General features: G+C 42.1%; 1 protein-coding gene across 2 annotated transcripts in view; it reads left to right on the forward strand.

The window, feature by feature from the left end:
* Positions 1 to 1,220, forward strand: part of NDUFA9 (NADH:ubiquinone oxidoreductase subunit A9) — a 37,976-nt gene extending 36,756 nt beyond the window's left edge. The window contains exon 11 of one of the 2 annotated variants that reach the window (XM_032159355.1): positions 925 to 1,220. In XM_032159355.1, the coding sequence (XP_032015246.1) occupies positions 925 to 1,095 (171 nt within the window). In that variant the 3' untranslated portion in view covers positions 1,096 to 1,220. Of the gene's footprint in view, positions 1 to 883 lie in introns of both variants that reach the window. The other variant, XM_058442621.1, reaches the window with a different exon arrangement.
* The last annotated feature ends 12,807 nt before the right edge of the window (positions 1,221 to 14,027 follow it).

The following is a 14,027-nucleotide window of genomic DNA, read 5'->3' on the forward strand; positions in this document are numbered from 1 at the left end:
CATGTGGAAGTGGGCAACTCACATACTTTCTTCAGACATTGTTTATGAAAGATCAGGCAGGAGAGATGGTTGTCAGACACTTCAGTTTATCTTACACCAAAGTGTCTCTTACATTTATACTTGAGAAAGTGTTGATACAGTGGCCTGAGTGGGTTTTGGATTTGGTTTGCAGACTGGCTTACAGCCCTCTGGTAAAAGAATTACAGACTTTCAGGTGGGTAGGATGAGGGATTGCTGCTGCTCTAGGTGCAAATGGATTGTGTTTATGCAGTTTTAAATAATAATCTGGGATCTTTGCAAACTTTACAGTTTATTATCTTTCCCTATAAACAAGATGGGTTTGGTTTTCTAGCTCTACAGTGAGCATCAGTCAACCAGGTTGAGTATAGCTGGCGCAAAAAAAGTTAGTTTTTTTTTTTTTTTTTTAATGGGCAAGGAACAAATGCTGTGTTATCTCCTAAATTCAAAGTTAAAACTGAGTCAGAACGCCCGTGCTCAGAAAACAGAGGCGTGAGAGGACTGAAGAATGGACCAGCTCTGCTTAAGCCCTGATTTTATTCCTAAACCCTCCTGTCAGCTTCCCCTGGCAAGTGTGATGACTTGTGCTTCCCTGCCCTAGATTTATTTCTGTTGAAATCTGTATATAGAATGGCTCATGTAGTGCCAACATCCTGTGCTCGCGGCTACCACCGGGGACCTCGATCTGATACTTGATGATCTCGCCCTTTTTTTGTCTTAAGCCCTCTTTCTGTGTTCTACTTTTATGGTGATTTGCATGAATTGAAAATTGCCACATATTCTTTGAAAGCAATTAAGTCTCAATAATAGGACTCATGCCAGCTTGAATGTTTAAATGCTTGCTAGGATAGCACTTTGTTCTCAGCCAGTTTTCAGCATCGTCTGCGGTCCCTTGTTTATCCAAAGATGCACATCACAGACATGAAATTGCCTCACCTGCCCGGCTTAGAAGACCTTGGTATTCAGGCAACACCACTGGAACTCAAGGCCATTGAGGTGCTGCGGCGTCATCGCACTTACCGCTGGCTGTCTGCTGAGATTGAGGATGTGAAGCCGGCCAAGACCGTCGACATTTAGTGCCTCCTGAGCAGCTCTTGGTTTTGGCGTCTTTGGGGTCAGCCCGTGTGGTTTGAGCACCCAGCCAGGCGGTCTCTTTAGAGGATCCTGAACACAGTTCCACTATTAAAACATTTGAGGTTGAATTCTGCAGTATTTTCTTCCTTGATTTACAAAGTGAGAAGTGTAGTTATTTAGAACTTGAGCATAATTTTTGTTAAACATACATATTTAATAATGACATATATACTATTTATTCTCTGAAATGCCAGAAAGTTTGAATTTTCCTATGACAAACCACTTCTAGCATACGTTCTAGAAGATAAGGACCCTTTTTAATGTCAAAGTATTGTAAAGACCCCAGGTGATACGTGACTGGGATGTCAGTAAAAACCCTGTTTGATTAGGGAATGCCCATCTCCTTCCAGAGAGAAAGGTGTATCAGTATTGAAGGTAAGTTCTCCACCTGCCTTTCTGCCTGCATCAGAATCTTTTTATCCCAAAACGATCAACAGTGAGCTACTCCAAGTGTGGTCCATAGATCACCAGCATTGGGATCATCCCTCTCCCAAACTTAGATCAGGAGGCTGATTCTCACAGTTGATTTGAGCCTGCAAGACTGTAAACCCATCCCATTATCATGTTTTCTTCCTCATGTACTTACATTTATCATTAAACCTTTGTGATTCAGCAGATCTATTTACCTTCTGATTCTACTTTAAATTCCTTCCATGTTTTTCCTTGGCTCTCTTGTGTATTTCCCGCAGCTTTGCTAGGCCTTAGGATCATCTCACATTCTTCATCCTAACGATAAAAATAAGTTCTATGGGCTGGGCGTGGTGGCTCTTGCCTGTAATCCCAGCACTTTGGGAGGCTGAGGAGGGGGTGGATCACAAGGTTAGGAGTTCAAGACCAGCCTGGCCAATGTGGTGAAACCCCGTCTTTACTAAAAAATACAAAAAATTAGCTGGGCATGGTGGGGCCCACCTGTGGTCCCAGCCCAGGAGGGAGACTGAGGCAGGAGAATCACTGGAACCCAGGAGGCAGAGTTTGCATTGAGCTGAGATCGTACCACTGCACTGCAGCCTGGGAGACAGAGTGAGACTCTGTCTAAAATAATAATAATAATAATAATATAATAATAGTGTATGATGGAAGCATATATGGGAATATATGCAAAGATCTCTGAGAAGATAAAGGAAGATCTCTGGAAGGATCAGGAAAAACTCCATAGAAAATGGATTTTTAAAGCTGCATCTTGATGTTAACCTGCTGAAATGTGTGTGTTGGACCGGGGTGAGGAGGAAGCAGTTATTCATGCTGAGAACAGCATGAGCAATTGCAGTGGGGCATGAATGAATGGGTGGTTATGAGTGAGAGGCAGAGTCAGTGAGATGGGAGGGGCACAAACGAGTTTAACCTTTACCTTGGAGGCAATGCAGAGCAGGTGAGTTCTATACAGATTTGGCTTCGAATATGAGTTCCACTACTTCTTAGTTGTGAGATTGGACAAGTCACTTGACCGCTTTTTGTTTTCTTGTTTATAAAATGGGGGTGATAGTAATGAGGAATTAAATGAGATCATGCATGTAAAATGCTGAGCCCTGAACGTAACAAGAACTAAGTAAATGTGAGCCATTATCATTTAAGTAGGGAATATCATGCCCATTTGAGTCCATACATTTGTTTCCTGACTTAATACAATAGCTGCCGTTCCTGAGAGGGAGAGACTCCTACTTCCTAAATGATGGAAACAGGGACTTATAGAAGATAAATTGCCCCATTAGTAAGTAGCTGAGTTGGTTTTCCAACCTGGATCTATCTGGCTGCAAAACTGATGCCTTGTTCCAGGAAGGATTTAAGGATGCTCAGGAGGAAAACATTCCCAGAGTTACACTCTAGAAGGTCATGGAGTGAATGGGAGGTGTAGTGGAATGGAGGGCATATTTGAAGAAACCCTTCCTGTGAAGGAAAATCCAAGAGAGAATGAAGTAAGGAGAGACTTCAACTTGAAAGGATTCTTGTGAGAGAAGGAAAGGGGCTATTTACAATAGAGAAGAGACTAGAACAGTCTGAACTCAACTCCATGGAAGCAGAGGGTGGTGGGGTTTTCGAGAGCTGGGTGAGAGTGTAAAAGTACTGGGAACAAGAAGCCATGTGGATCCCGTAAGGGCCAGGGTGAGGGGGGGTCATGGGTCATCTGTGTTTGCTGATTGGCTTTATCCAAAGGAAGAGTAAACATCTCATCCTTTTGACAGGAAGTAGTCCTGCAGCTTGGAGCAAGGTGCCCACCAAAGTTGGGCACATCCCACAGAAAGTGGGAGAAAGGGGTGCTATCTCCTTTTGTGATTACATTTCAGAGAATGGTTCCCCTGGGTCCTCGAGAAAGACATTCCTGGGTTGTAAAACTGGCAAGAGGCTGAGGGAAGATGTCTCAAAGGGGAACAGAAATAATTTATAATTTTAAGTTTTCTAATGCTCTAAGGGAAGTCAGGGGCTTAATGTTAGTGATGTGGTTTAGATGTCCCCACCCAAATCTCATGTTGAAATGTAATCTCCAGTGTTAGAGTTGGGGCCTAGTGGGAGGCGATTGGATCATGGAGTAGATTTCTCATGAATGGTTTAGTACTATTCTCTTGGTACAATCCTCAAGATAGTGAGTTTTTGCAAGATCTGGTCATTTAAAAGTGTGAGGCAACTCTCCCCACCCCTTGCTCCTACTTCTGCCATGTGAGGTGCTTGCTCCCCTTTCACCTACTGCCATGCCTGCAAGCTTCCTGAAGCCTCCCCAGAAGCAGATGCCTATGTTACGCTTCCTGTACAGCCTGCAGAACCATGAGCCAATTAAACTTCTTCTCGTTATAGATTACCTAGACTCAGATATTTCTTCATAGCAATACAAGAATGGCCTAATCGAGTTAGGAAGAAGCCTGTCTGAAGTGCAGTCAGGCTGAGGGGAGCATGAAGGCCATCTTGATGGGAGAGGTCTTTTAGTACCCTAATGTGAGCAGATGATGATGTTGTTGGCAGAGACGGAGGGTATAACTTGTGGTGCCTGGCCCTAGAGGGAATGGAAGGGCCAGAATCCAGAGCAGAGGTGGGATTGTGTGGGCTGACAAGTAATAGTATATGATAGCATAGTGTATGACAGCATAGTATATGATAGCATAGTGTATGATAGCATAGTATACGATAGCATGTGTGTGAGTCCATTTGCGTTGCCATAAAGGAATACCTGAAGCTGGGTAATTAATAAAGAAAAGGGGTTTATTTAGCTCACTATTCTGCAGGCTGTACAAGCACGGCACTAACGTCTGCTTGGCGTGAGCCACCACGCCCGGCCAGAACTTTATTTTTAGTCACTAGGCTTTCCTTTTAAAATCTCTGTACTAGGCCAGGTGCAGTGGCTCGTGCCTGTAATCCCAGCACTTCGGGAGGCTGAGGTGGGAGGATCACTTGAACCCAGGAGTTTGAGACCAGCCGGGGCAACATAGTGAAACCCCATCTCTTTAAAAAAAAAAAAGCGCTTGAAGCAGGACTTTTTATCTGTCATAATCACTGCTATGTCCACAGCAGCTAAAACAGTGCCAGGCATCTGTTGAATAAACGAATGAATGAGGTGGGAAGTCTTTCTTTACACATAGATGGAAACTCCATCGGACCCCAAATTGTTCTGGTCTTGTTCAGGTAATAATTTTAATTCTATAATAAAATCTCAAGTTATAATAGGCTCAATTTGATAATTAGGATGCCCAGTGTTGTGTAATAATTAAAGCCTTAAATTTCCTCTCTGCCCCACAGCTGGGGTCCAAGAAGACCATGTGGCTGGCTACTTTTCTGTATTTTCATTTATCTCCACCCCCAGTTTACCAGCAGTGGTTATCCTCTCTCCAAGACTGGGCCAGGGCTGAGAAGGGCAGTCTTACCAGGCAAGGGTCTTTGCTGACAGATGTCTGGGCCTTCTTGATAGCAGGTGTTTAAAGCTGAATCTGGTTCTACTTTCAGGAAAGTGATGGTTTGAGATGGTAACTGAAGTTGTAGAAGTAGATGTTGAGGATAAAGTATCATATTAATAAAACATTGCCCATTAACACCTTAGTACAAATTGAAACTAGCTATACCTCACTGATAAGGACCTGAATGGCCAAACAATGATGAATGATTTATGGATGTAGGGGGGAATTGGGTGGAAGCAGTAGTAAGAAATTCAAATTAAGGAGTCATAAGGGAATTGAGGTTATCCAGTCTCACCTTGACATTTTATAATTGAATAAACTGAATAAAAAACGAGAAGTGACAGCTTTATAGCATCTGATTGGGGAAAAACACATCTTTTCTGGGGCTAGACAGTCCATAAATAGGACTTGGAAATGGAAATGTAGGGGGAGATCCCATTGTACTTCAGTGGAAAACTATGCATTGTCTGGAATCTAGACTCTGGATGAAGACACTTCCTTCCTGGCTATTTGATTTTGATTCTGTGGGAGCTATCTTACAATTCTGTAGGTAACTGATAGCAGAGCAAAATAATTCTTGTCTATAGATGTGTACATTGTGTCTTAGCGTAGATTCAGCCTACCTCCTTCCCCAGTTTTGCTTCTATTAGCACATTTATTTCAGTAATTTTGATCTTTGGATTCTCCTTGGACGTTCCTCACTAAAAAATTAAAAAAAATTTTTGGCATGTGCTCTTCTTTTGCATCTGTTGGAGAGCTGCAATTTTTACCTTCATTTCAAAATTCTCCTTTAACCAAAAGGATGGTGGTGAACTAGGCAGCCAGAGCTGCCCACTCCAGGTGGTTGTTACCAGGGGAGGGCGCTGGCCAGTGTTGCCAGATCTCCAGTTTTTCAAGGGAAGCTGAAAAATCTCATTTTCGTCAATATGTGAAACTTCTTTATGTTTCAATATTGGCAACTAATTGAAAAAAAAAAAGTATGCCTAAGAAAACTCACCTGTGGTGGGATCTGTTCCATTGGCCACCTTGTTGGGTCAGGGGAACAGGGCACATCTGGATGCAAGAAGTGCTGTACACTGACCTGAAGTGGACCAAATACTCCTCATGTATTTTCTCATTCTCACCACAGCCTTGGGAGGTAGATATTGTCATGCCATTTTACCGGACAGCCATACATATGCCAAGTGTCAGAGAGTAAATGGCAACAGCAGGACCAGACCCAGATTTACTGTCCAGTGCAGTTTTGCTGGGAGCAGTGAGAGGTGGAGGAGGCATCTAAAGGGCTTGCTTTACAATTTTGCCTAGAGCCAGTCCACATCCGAGCCATGTGCGGTCACAAGAAATGTGAGTTGGGAGATCCTTTAACAGAGTGGGTTGGGTGGATTTACAAAGAAGCTTCCATAACCTGCCACGTTCTCCAAGTAACCTTGGGTGTGAGCTCCATTTGGCTTTTTTTTTTTTCGAAGCAGGTTTTTAAAGGCAAAAAGGGGAACAAGGAGTGAGCTGATACAAAGTTGTTTGTCAGGAATTCTCATTGGTTTATAGAAATGACATTGGTTAGTGATTGGCTATGCATTGTTGAATTACAGGGCATGAGCTATGGTGTTCAGCGTGTGGCACTGTTAATTGATAGCTACTTGTGTTAGTCTTTCTAGAGTCCGTACAGCAGGCAGCTTCAAGAGGTGATTACTTAGCTCAAGGTGGATGAGTGGGACATGACTGCTGTCTCATTTCAAGGGCTCTCCGAGCCAGGTAATTCAGAGGAGGCTCACATTCCTCAGATAAAAGTTTCAATGACTTTTATCAGTGATTACTAGGTTTTGAAGCCTAATACCTAGATTCTTTCTCTAGGAGAGTCTGAATCTACTGGTTGTAAACCAAAACAAAAACAAAACCATGAGGCCAGGCATGGTGGCTCATGCCTGTAATCCCAGCACTTTGGGAGGCCAAGGTGGGCGGATTACCTGAGGTCAGGAGTTTGAGACCAGCCTGACCCACACGGAGAAACCCCATCTCTACTAAAAATACAAAATTAGCCGGGCTTGGTGGCACATGCCTATAATCCCAGCTACTTGGGAAGGCTGAGGCAGGAGAATCACTTGAACCTGGGAGGTGGAGGTTGGGATGAGCCAAGATTGCGCCATTGCACTCCAGCCTGGGCAACAAGATCAAAACTCTGTCTCAAAAACAAACAAACAAACAAACAAAAAAAAAACACCATGAATAAATTATTAGGAAAGCTGGTGGAATCAGAGGATGGACAAAAAACAGAGCTTCCACACTCTTGAGCTTCCTTAATATGTTTCTTGACATGAAGCATTCCTTCCTTTATCTAAAAAACTGTTGACCTCCTGCCAAATATATCCTTACAGTTAAGGAGAAGTTAGTAGATTTACCTACAGTTGCATAGCTGATATGTGGCAAAACATCAAAGTCCAGAGCTCTAAACCAGTATGTCTTGTGGTGCTCATAACTATATGCTCTGAAATAAAACAAAAAAGAAGACTATATTACATGCTAATCACTGATAAAGCAAATCTTTCTGCAATGCTGGTTCCATTGCCTTCATTGATTATTGCAGAATTTTCTATTTGATTCACTTTGGTGAACTCTCATGACATTTTAGATGTTGTGTTAGGTGTTGGGGATTCCAAGCTAATTAAGAAATTGACACTACTCCAAAGAAGACCTCCTAATTGGTCTCTTTACCTTGATCTCTGCTCAGTCTGAATCTCATCATTGTCTGAATTTTCTCCTTAACATAAAAGCTTGAATTTTTATTTCCTTATTTAAAAATGCTGAATGATTCTCTCATAATAAAGTAAAAACTCCTGAGCAGGGCCAGAGTTGGAATGAGGGTCAGAAAGGGAATTTAGTTCAACAGGGATAATGATGTTCATTTTAGACATGTGGACTTGTGATTCTGGGGAATCAGACAGGAGGGGTTTCAAAGTTCACAGCTGGCATTGTGGCTAAAGTTAGTTCTGAAGGTACAGATTTGGAGACCATCAATGCTGAGTCCAAGGGGAAAGAAGAGCCCTTGAAACGGGATACAAGTAGAGATATGTTGAGGATGTTGGAGAATAATCTAGAAACTCTCAGGGCTCCAGGGTCTTGGCATGGCCACCTCAAATCCTTTCTGCATGAGGCCACTTGGTTCCTTTGCTTTTGAAGAAAATGGCAAAATTAATACAAATGCTCCCCTGACCTACAATGGGGTTATGTCCCAGTAAATCCATCAGAAATTGAAAATATTGGAAGTTGAGAATGTACTTAATATACTTAGCTTACGGAACATAATTGCTTGGCCTAGTCTACCTTAAACATGCTCAGAACACTTACATTAGCCTACTGTTGGACAAAATTGTCTAGCACAAAGCCTGTTTTATCATAAAGTGTTAAACATCTCGTGTAATTCATTGAATACTGTACTGAAAGTGAACACCAGAACGGTTGTATGGGTGCTCAAAGTACAGCTTCTACTGAATGCATATTGCTTTTGCACCATTGTAAAGTGTGAACAATTGTGAGTCGAACCATATAGTAAGTTCAGGACCATCTGTACTGCATCAAGGTCCCCAGGACCTGAACACAAGTGGTATAAATTATTCCCACTCCTGTATAAAAATTTGTTCCAGGAAAGCAGGTAAATTAGCATGATATAAATCTTCAAATTACATTTGCCCAGTTTGGAGATGATGATCCAGCATGTGTGACAATCAGTGTTTTCTCATCAACACCATAAGTAATTCTGCAAAGGACATGCTGTACACTTTGCCCAGATTTGTGATTATTTCCTCAAGAAATGGAATTACTGGGCTAAAGGGAGTTAACATCTTTAAGGTTCTAGTTAACCACTGAGAAATTGGCCTCAAGAAAGATTGGATAATGTATATACCTGTCAATTGCAGCCCATCATTGCTACTGCTAAATATATTCCTTTAAATTTTTTTCTATTTAATAGGGTGTAAAGGACATTTTACGTTTTATTCAATATGCCTTACTTTCATCATGAATGATTAACTTTCTTATGTTTATTGGTCATTATACTTCTTATAAAGATTATTTTCATATTTTCTTATTGAGATGATCATCTTTCTTTAACTGGCATGTGACATTTTACATAGCAAAACTATTAATCCTATGACATATTGAATGTGGAAAAATTTAGACTGCTTTCACACCACAACAATCAACACATAAGACCTCTGTGTTGAAATTTGTGTGTGTGTGTGTGTGTGTGTGTGTGTGTGTGTGTGTGTGTGTGTGTGTTGTGTGTATAGGGGTTGGGGACATTCTGCAGTGGACACCAGCTGGGTGTCCTTCAATTTAATTCTGACACTATCCACCTGAGATAGCGTAAGATCCCACAGATTGAGGACTCAGTCCCATAAGACTGCCCCCCACTTCCAATGTCCATCCCAAGCCCTAAGTTTTTCTATCTGTGCTTCTGACCGATTGGCTACAAATCAGGGATCCCACGACCTTCTCCTTGAGTTTGTTTAATTTGCTAGAGCAGCTCAAAGAACGCAGGGAAACACTTTTACCAGTTTATTATAAAAGACACTACAAAGGATACAGATGGAGAAGCATAGGGTAAGGTATGGGGGAAGAGATGTGCAGTGTCCATCCTCTCTCTGGATGTGCCGCCCTCCAGGAACCTCCACATGTTCAGCAATCCAATATGAAAAGAAAATAAAATCTCTGGCCGGGCGTGGTGACTTATGCCTGTAATCCCAGCACTTTGGGAGGCCGAGGCGGGTGGATCACGAGGTCATGAGATCGAGATCATCCTGGCTAACACGGTGAAACCCTGTCCCTACTAAAAATACAAAAAATTAGCCGGGCGTGGTGGTGGGCGCCTGTAGTCCCAGCTACTCGGGAGGCTGAGACAGGAGAATGGCGTGAATTTGGGAGGCGGAGCTTGCATTGAGCCAAGATCGCGCCACTGCACTCCAGCCTGGGTGACAGAGCAAGACTCCATCTCAAAAGAAAAAAAAAAAAGAAAATCTCAGGACCCCAATTCACTATGCAAAAAGGAAAAAAATAAGCTAAAACCTGATCGTACAAAAAACTGTCTTTCCTTTTGTTCCTAAGCAGATAGCTACAGATAAAATGTTAAATATCTCCACAGGTAGCTACTCTGTGTTCACCTTAAGTGCCGATTTACTGAATGTGAGACAAATACGTAATTGACTAGTCCCCTACCTGTTCCGTTTCTCTTACAACATGTGGATTCAGTAATGTGACCATACCTTCCCTCTTTCCTCTTCAGCCTGCTTTTCCCCTTTAAATATTGAAGGCTTCAAAATCGTCTTTGGAAAAAGGCATGGACCACAGATTGTTCCTGTGGATTTGTGTTCCTTTTTTCTGGGCATCTCCTTACCTTTGGCAAAATAAACTTCTAAATGGATTGAGACCTGTCTCAGATGCATTTTGGTTTACACCAGAAAACTCTGTGAACCATGTCTTTTCACATTTTTACAGAGACTTCATTACATAGGCATGATTGATTAAGTCATTGGCCATTAGTTATCAGTTTAACCTTAAACCCCTTTTCCTTCTTCGGCGATCAGGGGATGGGGCTAAAACTCTAACCCTCTAATCCTACTTGGTGTTCTCACTGACCAGCCCCCAGCCTGAAGCCACCCAGGGGCTGCCAACCCTCAGTCAACTCATGAGCACACAAAAAGACATCACTTTGGGCCAGGTGCAGTGGCTCATGCCTGCAATCCCAGCACTTTAGGAGGCCGAGGTAGGCAGATTGCTTGAGCTCAGGAGTTCAAGACCAGCCTGGGCAACATAGCAAAACCCTGTCTGTACTAAAAATTACCCGGGCATGCTGGTGTGCGCCTGTAGTCCCAGCTACTTGGGAGGCTGAGATGGGAGGAGGCTGCAGTGAGCTGAGATCATGCCACTGCACTCCAACCTGGGTAACAGAGCCAGACCTTGTCTCAAAAACAAACACAAAACAACAAGAACAAAAAAACATCGCAGACCAAATATTAATATATATTTTATAATATCACACTTTTGTTACCCTTTTTTCTAGGTGATGACTTGATTTTTAATATATAGAAGTTTACATTTTTATCTATTGAAATGTGTTAAAGAGTTATCTGTTAAAGATTTTCATTTGTGTATTCTTCTAGTATTCTTCTCTTTTCCAATATCAAGTTAGTACTTACTCATATTCTCTTATTTTTTAATGTTTAACTCTAAAACATCTGAATTTTATTTCAGGATAGAGTATATAGTGAGTCTGTGACTTTCTGTCCGTTTTCTGTTGCTTACCAAGTAACCTTTTCTTTAGTCAATAATGTGTGATACCATCTATGTCATAGGATAAAGGTTAAATGCATGAATTCTGGAACCAGCCTGCCTGGTTTTAAATCCTGACTTCAACAACTGCTGGCTTGGTGATCTTAGGCAAGTTTTTTTTAACCCCTCTGTGCCTCAGTTTGCTCATCTGCAAAATGGTTTTAATAGTGTCTACTCACATGATGGTTGTGAGAATTGAATGAATTAATGTATCTAGAGCACTTTGAAGCATGCCTGAAACATGATTAAATGCCACATATGTGTTGACTATTATGTACCTAAGTTTGTCACTATTTGGGTCTGGTTTGGAGCTCTACTGTTTCAGTGATTACTCTGTGTCAAGTTGAATTCTATTTTAATTATTGTAGCTTTATAGTATTTTTAATGTCCAGTGTTGTACACCTAAAATCTACCTTGGTATTTGATGGATCACGATCTTGGATGAAATGAGAAGTCACAGAATTGGGCTCAGAAAGGAAGAACACATTTTCTTCAAGAAAACATTTTGGAGAATCAACAGTTCACTGTATTGTTTCATTTATTTATTAATTCTTTTATTTAGCATTTATTAAGACACTGCCATGTGTTGAACTCTATGTTAGGTTATGCAAAGCAGAGATGAAGGAGATACTTTAAGGAGAAAAAGTCTAATGGGGAAGACATGTCCATTAACAGATAAGTTAAAACAGCTCTGTGGAGCTTTTACAGAGATACAAGCCACATGGGAATGCAGGGAGCACTTCACTGGCTGAATAGGGAGTTAGGAAAAGCATCACAGGGAAGCTGACATGTAAGCTGGATCTCACAGGATAGGAGTTTGGCACACCATGAAGTGAGAGAAAAGGGGAAGGACATTCTAGGCAGGGAGAACAAAGACACTGCGCTATGAAGAAGCTTGGCTGGTCGAGTAGCAGGGGTCAGGCATGTACACGTGCAGCGTGTTAAGCGGCGTGGACCTCATCCAGCTGGAAATAGGAGCCACTGAAGGGCTTGAAGCAAAACAGTGATAGCAGATGTGTGTTTTGGAAAGATCTCTCTGATTGTACCATGTAAAGGGAGTCAGAAGGGGGCAGAGCTGGAGGTGGGAGACTGGCTGGGTCTGGGGAAGTCATTCAAGCAAGACGTGAAAAGTGGATAGAAAGACGTGGATCAGTTTGAGGGATATTTAGAAAGTTGAATGCGTGCTTCTGGTGATAAAGTGGACGTGGAAGATGAAGAATCACGGATGCTTCCAAAGTTCTTGGCTTGGGAACCTTGCTGGCTGGTGGTACCATTGACCAAGGCGTGGAACATTGGAAAAGAAGCAGATTTACAAGGGAAAGAAAATAAAATCAAAACTTGAGGGTGCCTGTGGAACATGGAAATATTCAAAAAGCAGAAAGGTATTTGACTAATAAGCCTTTGAAAAAGACAAACCTAATTAGTGACCAAACAAATGCAAATTTAAATAAGAGACTTTTTTCCCCTTATTTAAATAAGGGATTTTTTTCCCATGTAGCATATTAGTTAATAAACATTTCAAACGTTAGAAAGTATTGATTTAATCTTTCTTTCTTTCTTTCTTTCTTTTCTTTCTTTTTTCTTTCTTTCTTTCTCTTCCTCTTCTTCTTCTTCTTCTTCTTCTTCTTCTTCTTCTTCTTCTTCTTCTGCTTCTGCTTCTGCTTCTGCTTCTGCTCCTGCTCCTCCTCCTCCTCCTCCTCCTCCTCCTCCTCCTCCTCCCTCCCTCCTTCCTTCCTTCCTTCCTTTTTATTTTATTTTATTTTATTTTATTTATTTTATTTTATTTTAGCAGTCTAACACTTTCTTCAGCTGAAATCTTCCTTTCTGGTAGCTCATGTATGAAACAGATAAGAGCAGGATACTCTGGTAGATGCAGGAAGCGGTGCAGAGCATAGAAGCCTTAGCGCTCTGCTGACTCCTTGTTCTCCTTCTGACCCTTACATCATTCCCACTGCATCTGTATGGAGTCCTTAGAGCTTCTCAGAGCATGGTGGGAAAAACCACTGGCTTAGAGCACTAGGGATAAAAAGCCAAGCTCCTTGGAAAGGTAGAACTAGTCTTAGTTACTGACAGCAGAGTTTCCTAATGGCAAACTGCCCAGGAAAGGGAAGGATGGCCAGAAAGGCTTCATCTGCAGCTGTGTTGGGGTGGGAGAAGGAACACTGGGAAGGAGGGTCAGGCTCTTTTCCAGGATCCACCTCAGCCCTGAAACACAGAACCTTTAGTAGAGCCACTCCACCAGTTTGGAGGGTCATGCCATCACTTGTCTGAATAAATCAGCTACATTCACAATCAAGCCAAGATACCAACTGTGTACATATATACACAGGCCTAACAAATAGGCATGATGGGCTGTTTCTTACTTTGGCTCTCGTCCTGAGAAGGTGTGAGAAAATGTATATGTTAAAGCCTCAGAGGGATGGATGGGAGTCTATTCCCAGAGAGATGGAAGTATGACAAAACCTCAGAATAAGTTTTTGAACACATTTCTCTCCCTGCCTCCCAAATAAGCTCATTGTGGCAACATTAGGAATGTCTAACAGAAGTCACAGCAATAGCAACAGCTGCCGCAGAAGCATCTACAGCCCAGGCTGCCTCCAGCCCTTCACAGAAATAGCAATCTTCACTCACTCCATCACCACCACCACCGCCACTACCACCACCACCGCACATGCA

Source organism: Hylobates moloch, unplaced genomic scaffold (assembly GCF_009828535.3).
Source record: "Hylobates moloch isolate HMO894 unplaced genomic scaffold, HMol_V3 SCAFFOLD_8, whole genome shotgun sequence".
Classification (NCBI taxonomy): domain Eukaryota; kingdom Metazoa; phylum Chordata; class Mammalia; order Primates; family Hylobatidae; genus Hylobates; species Hylobates moloch.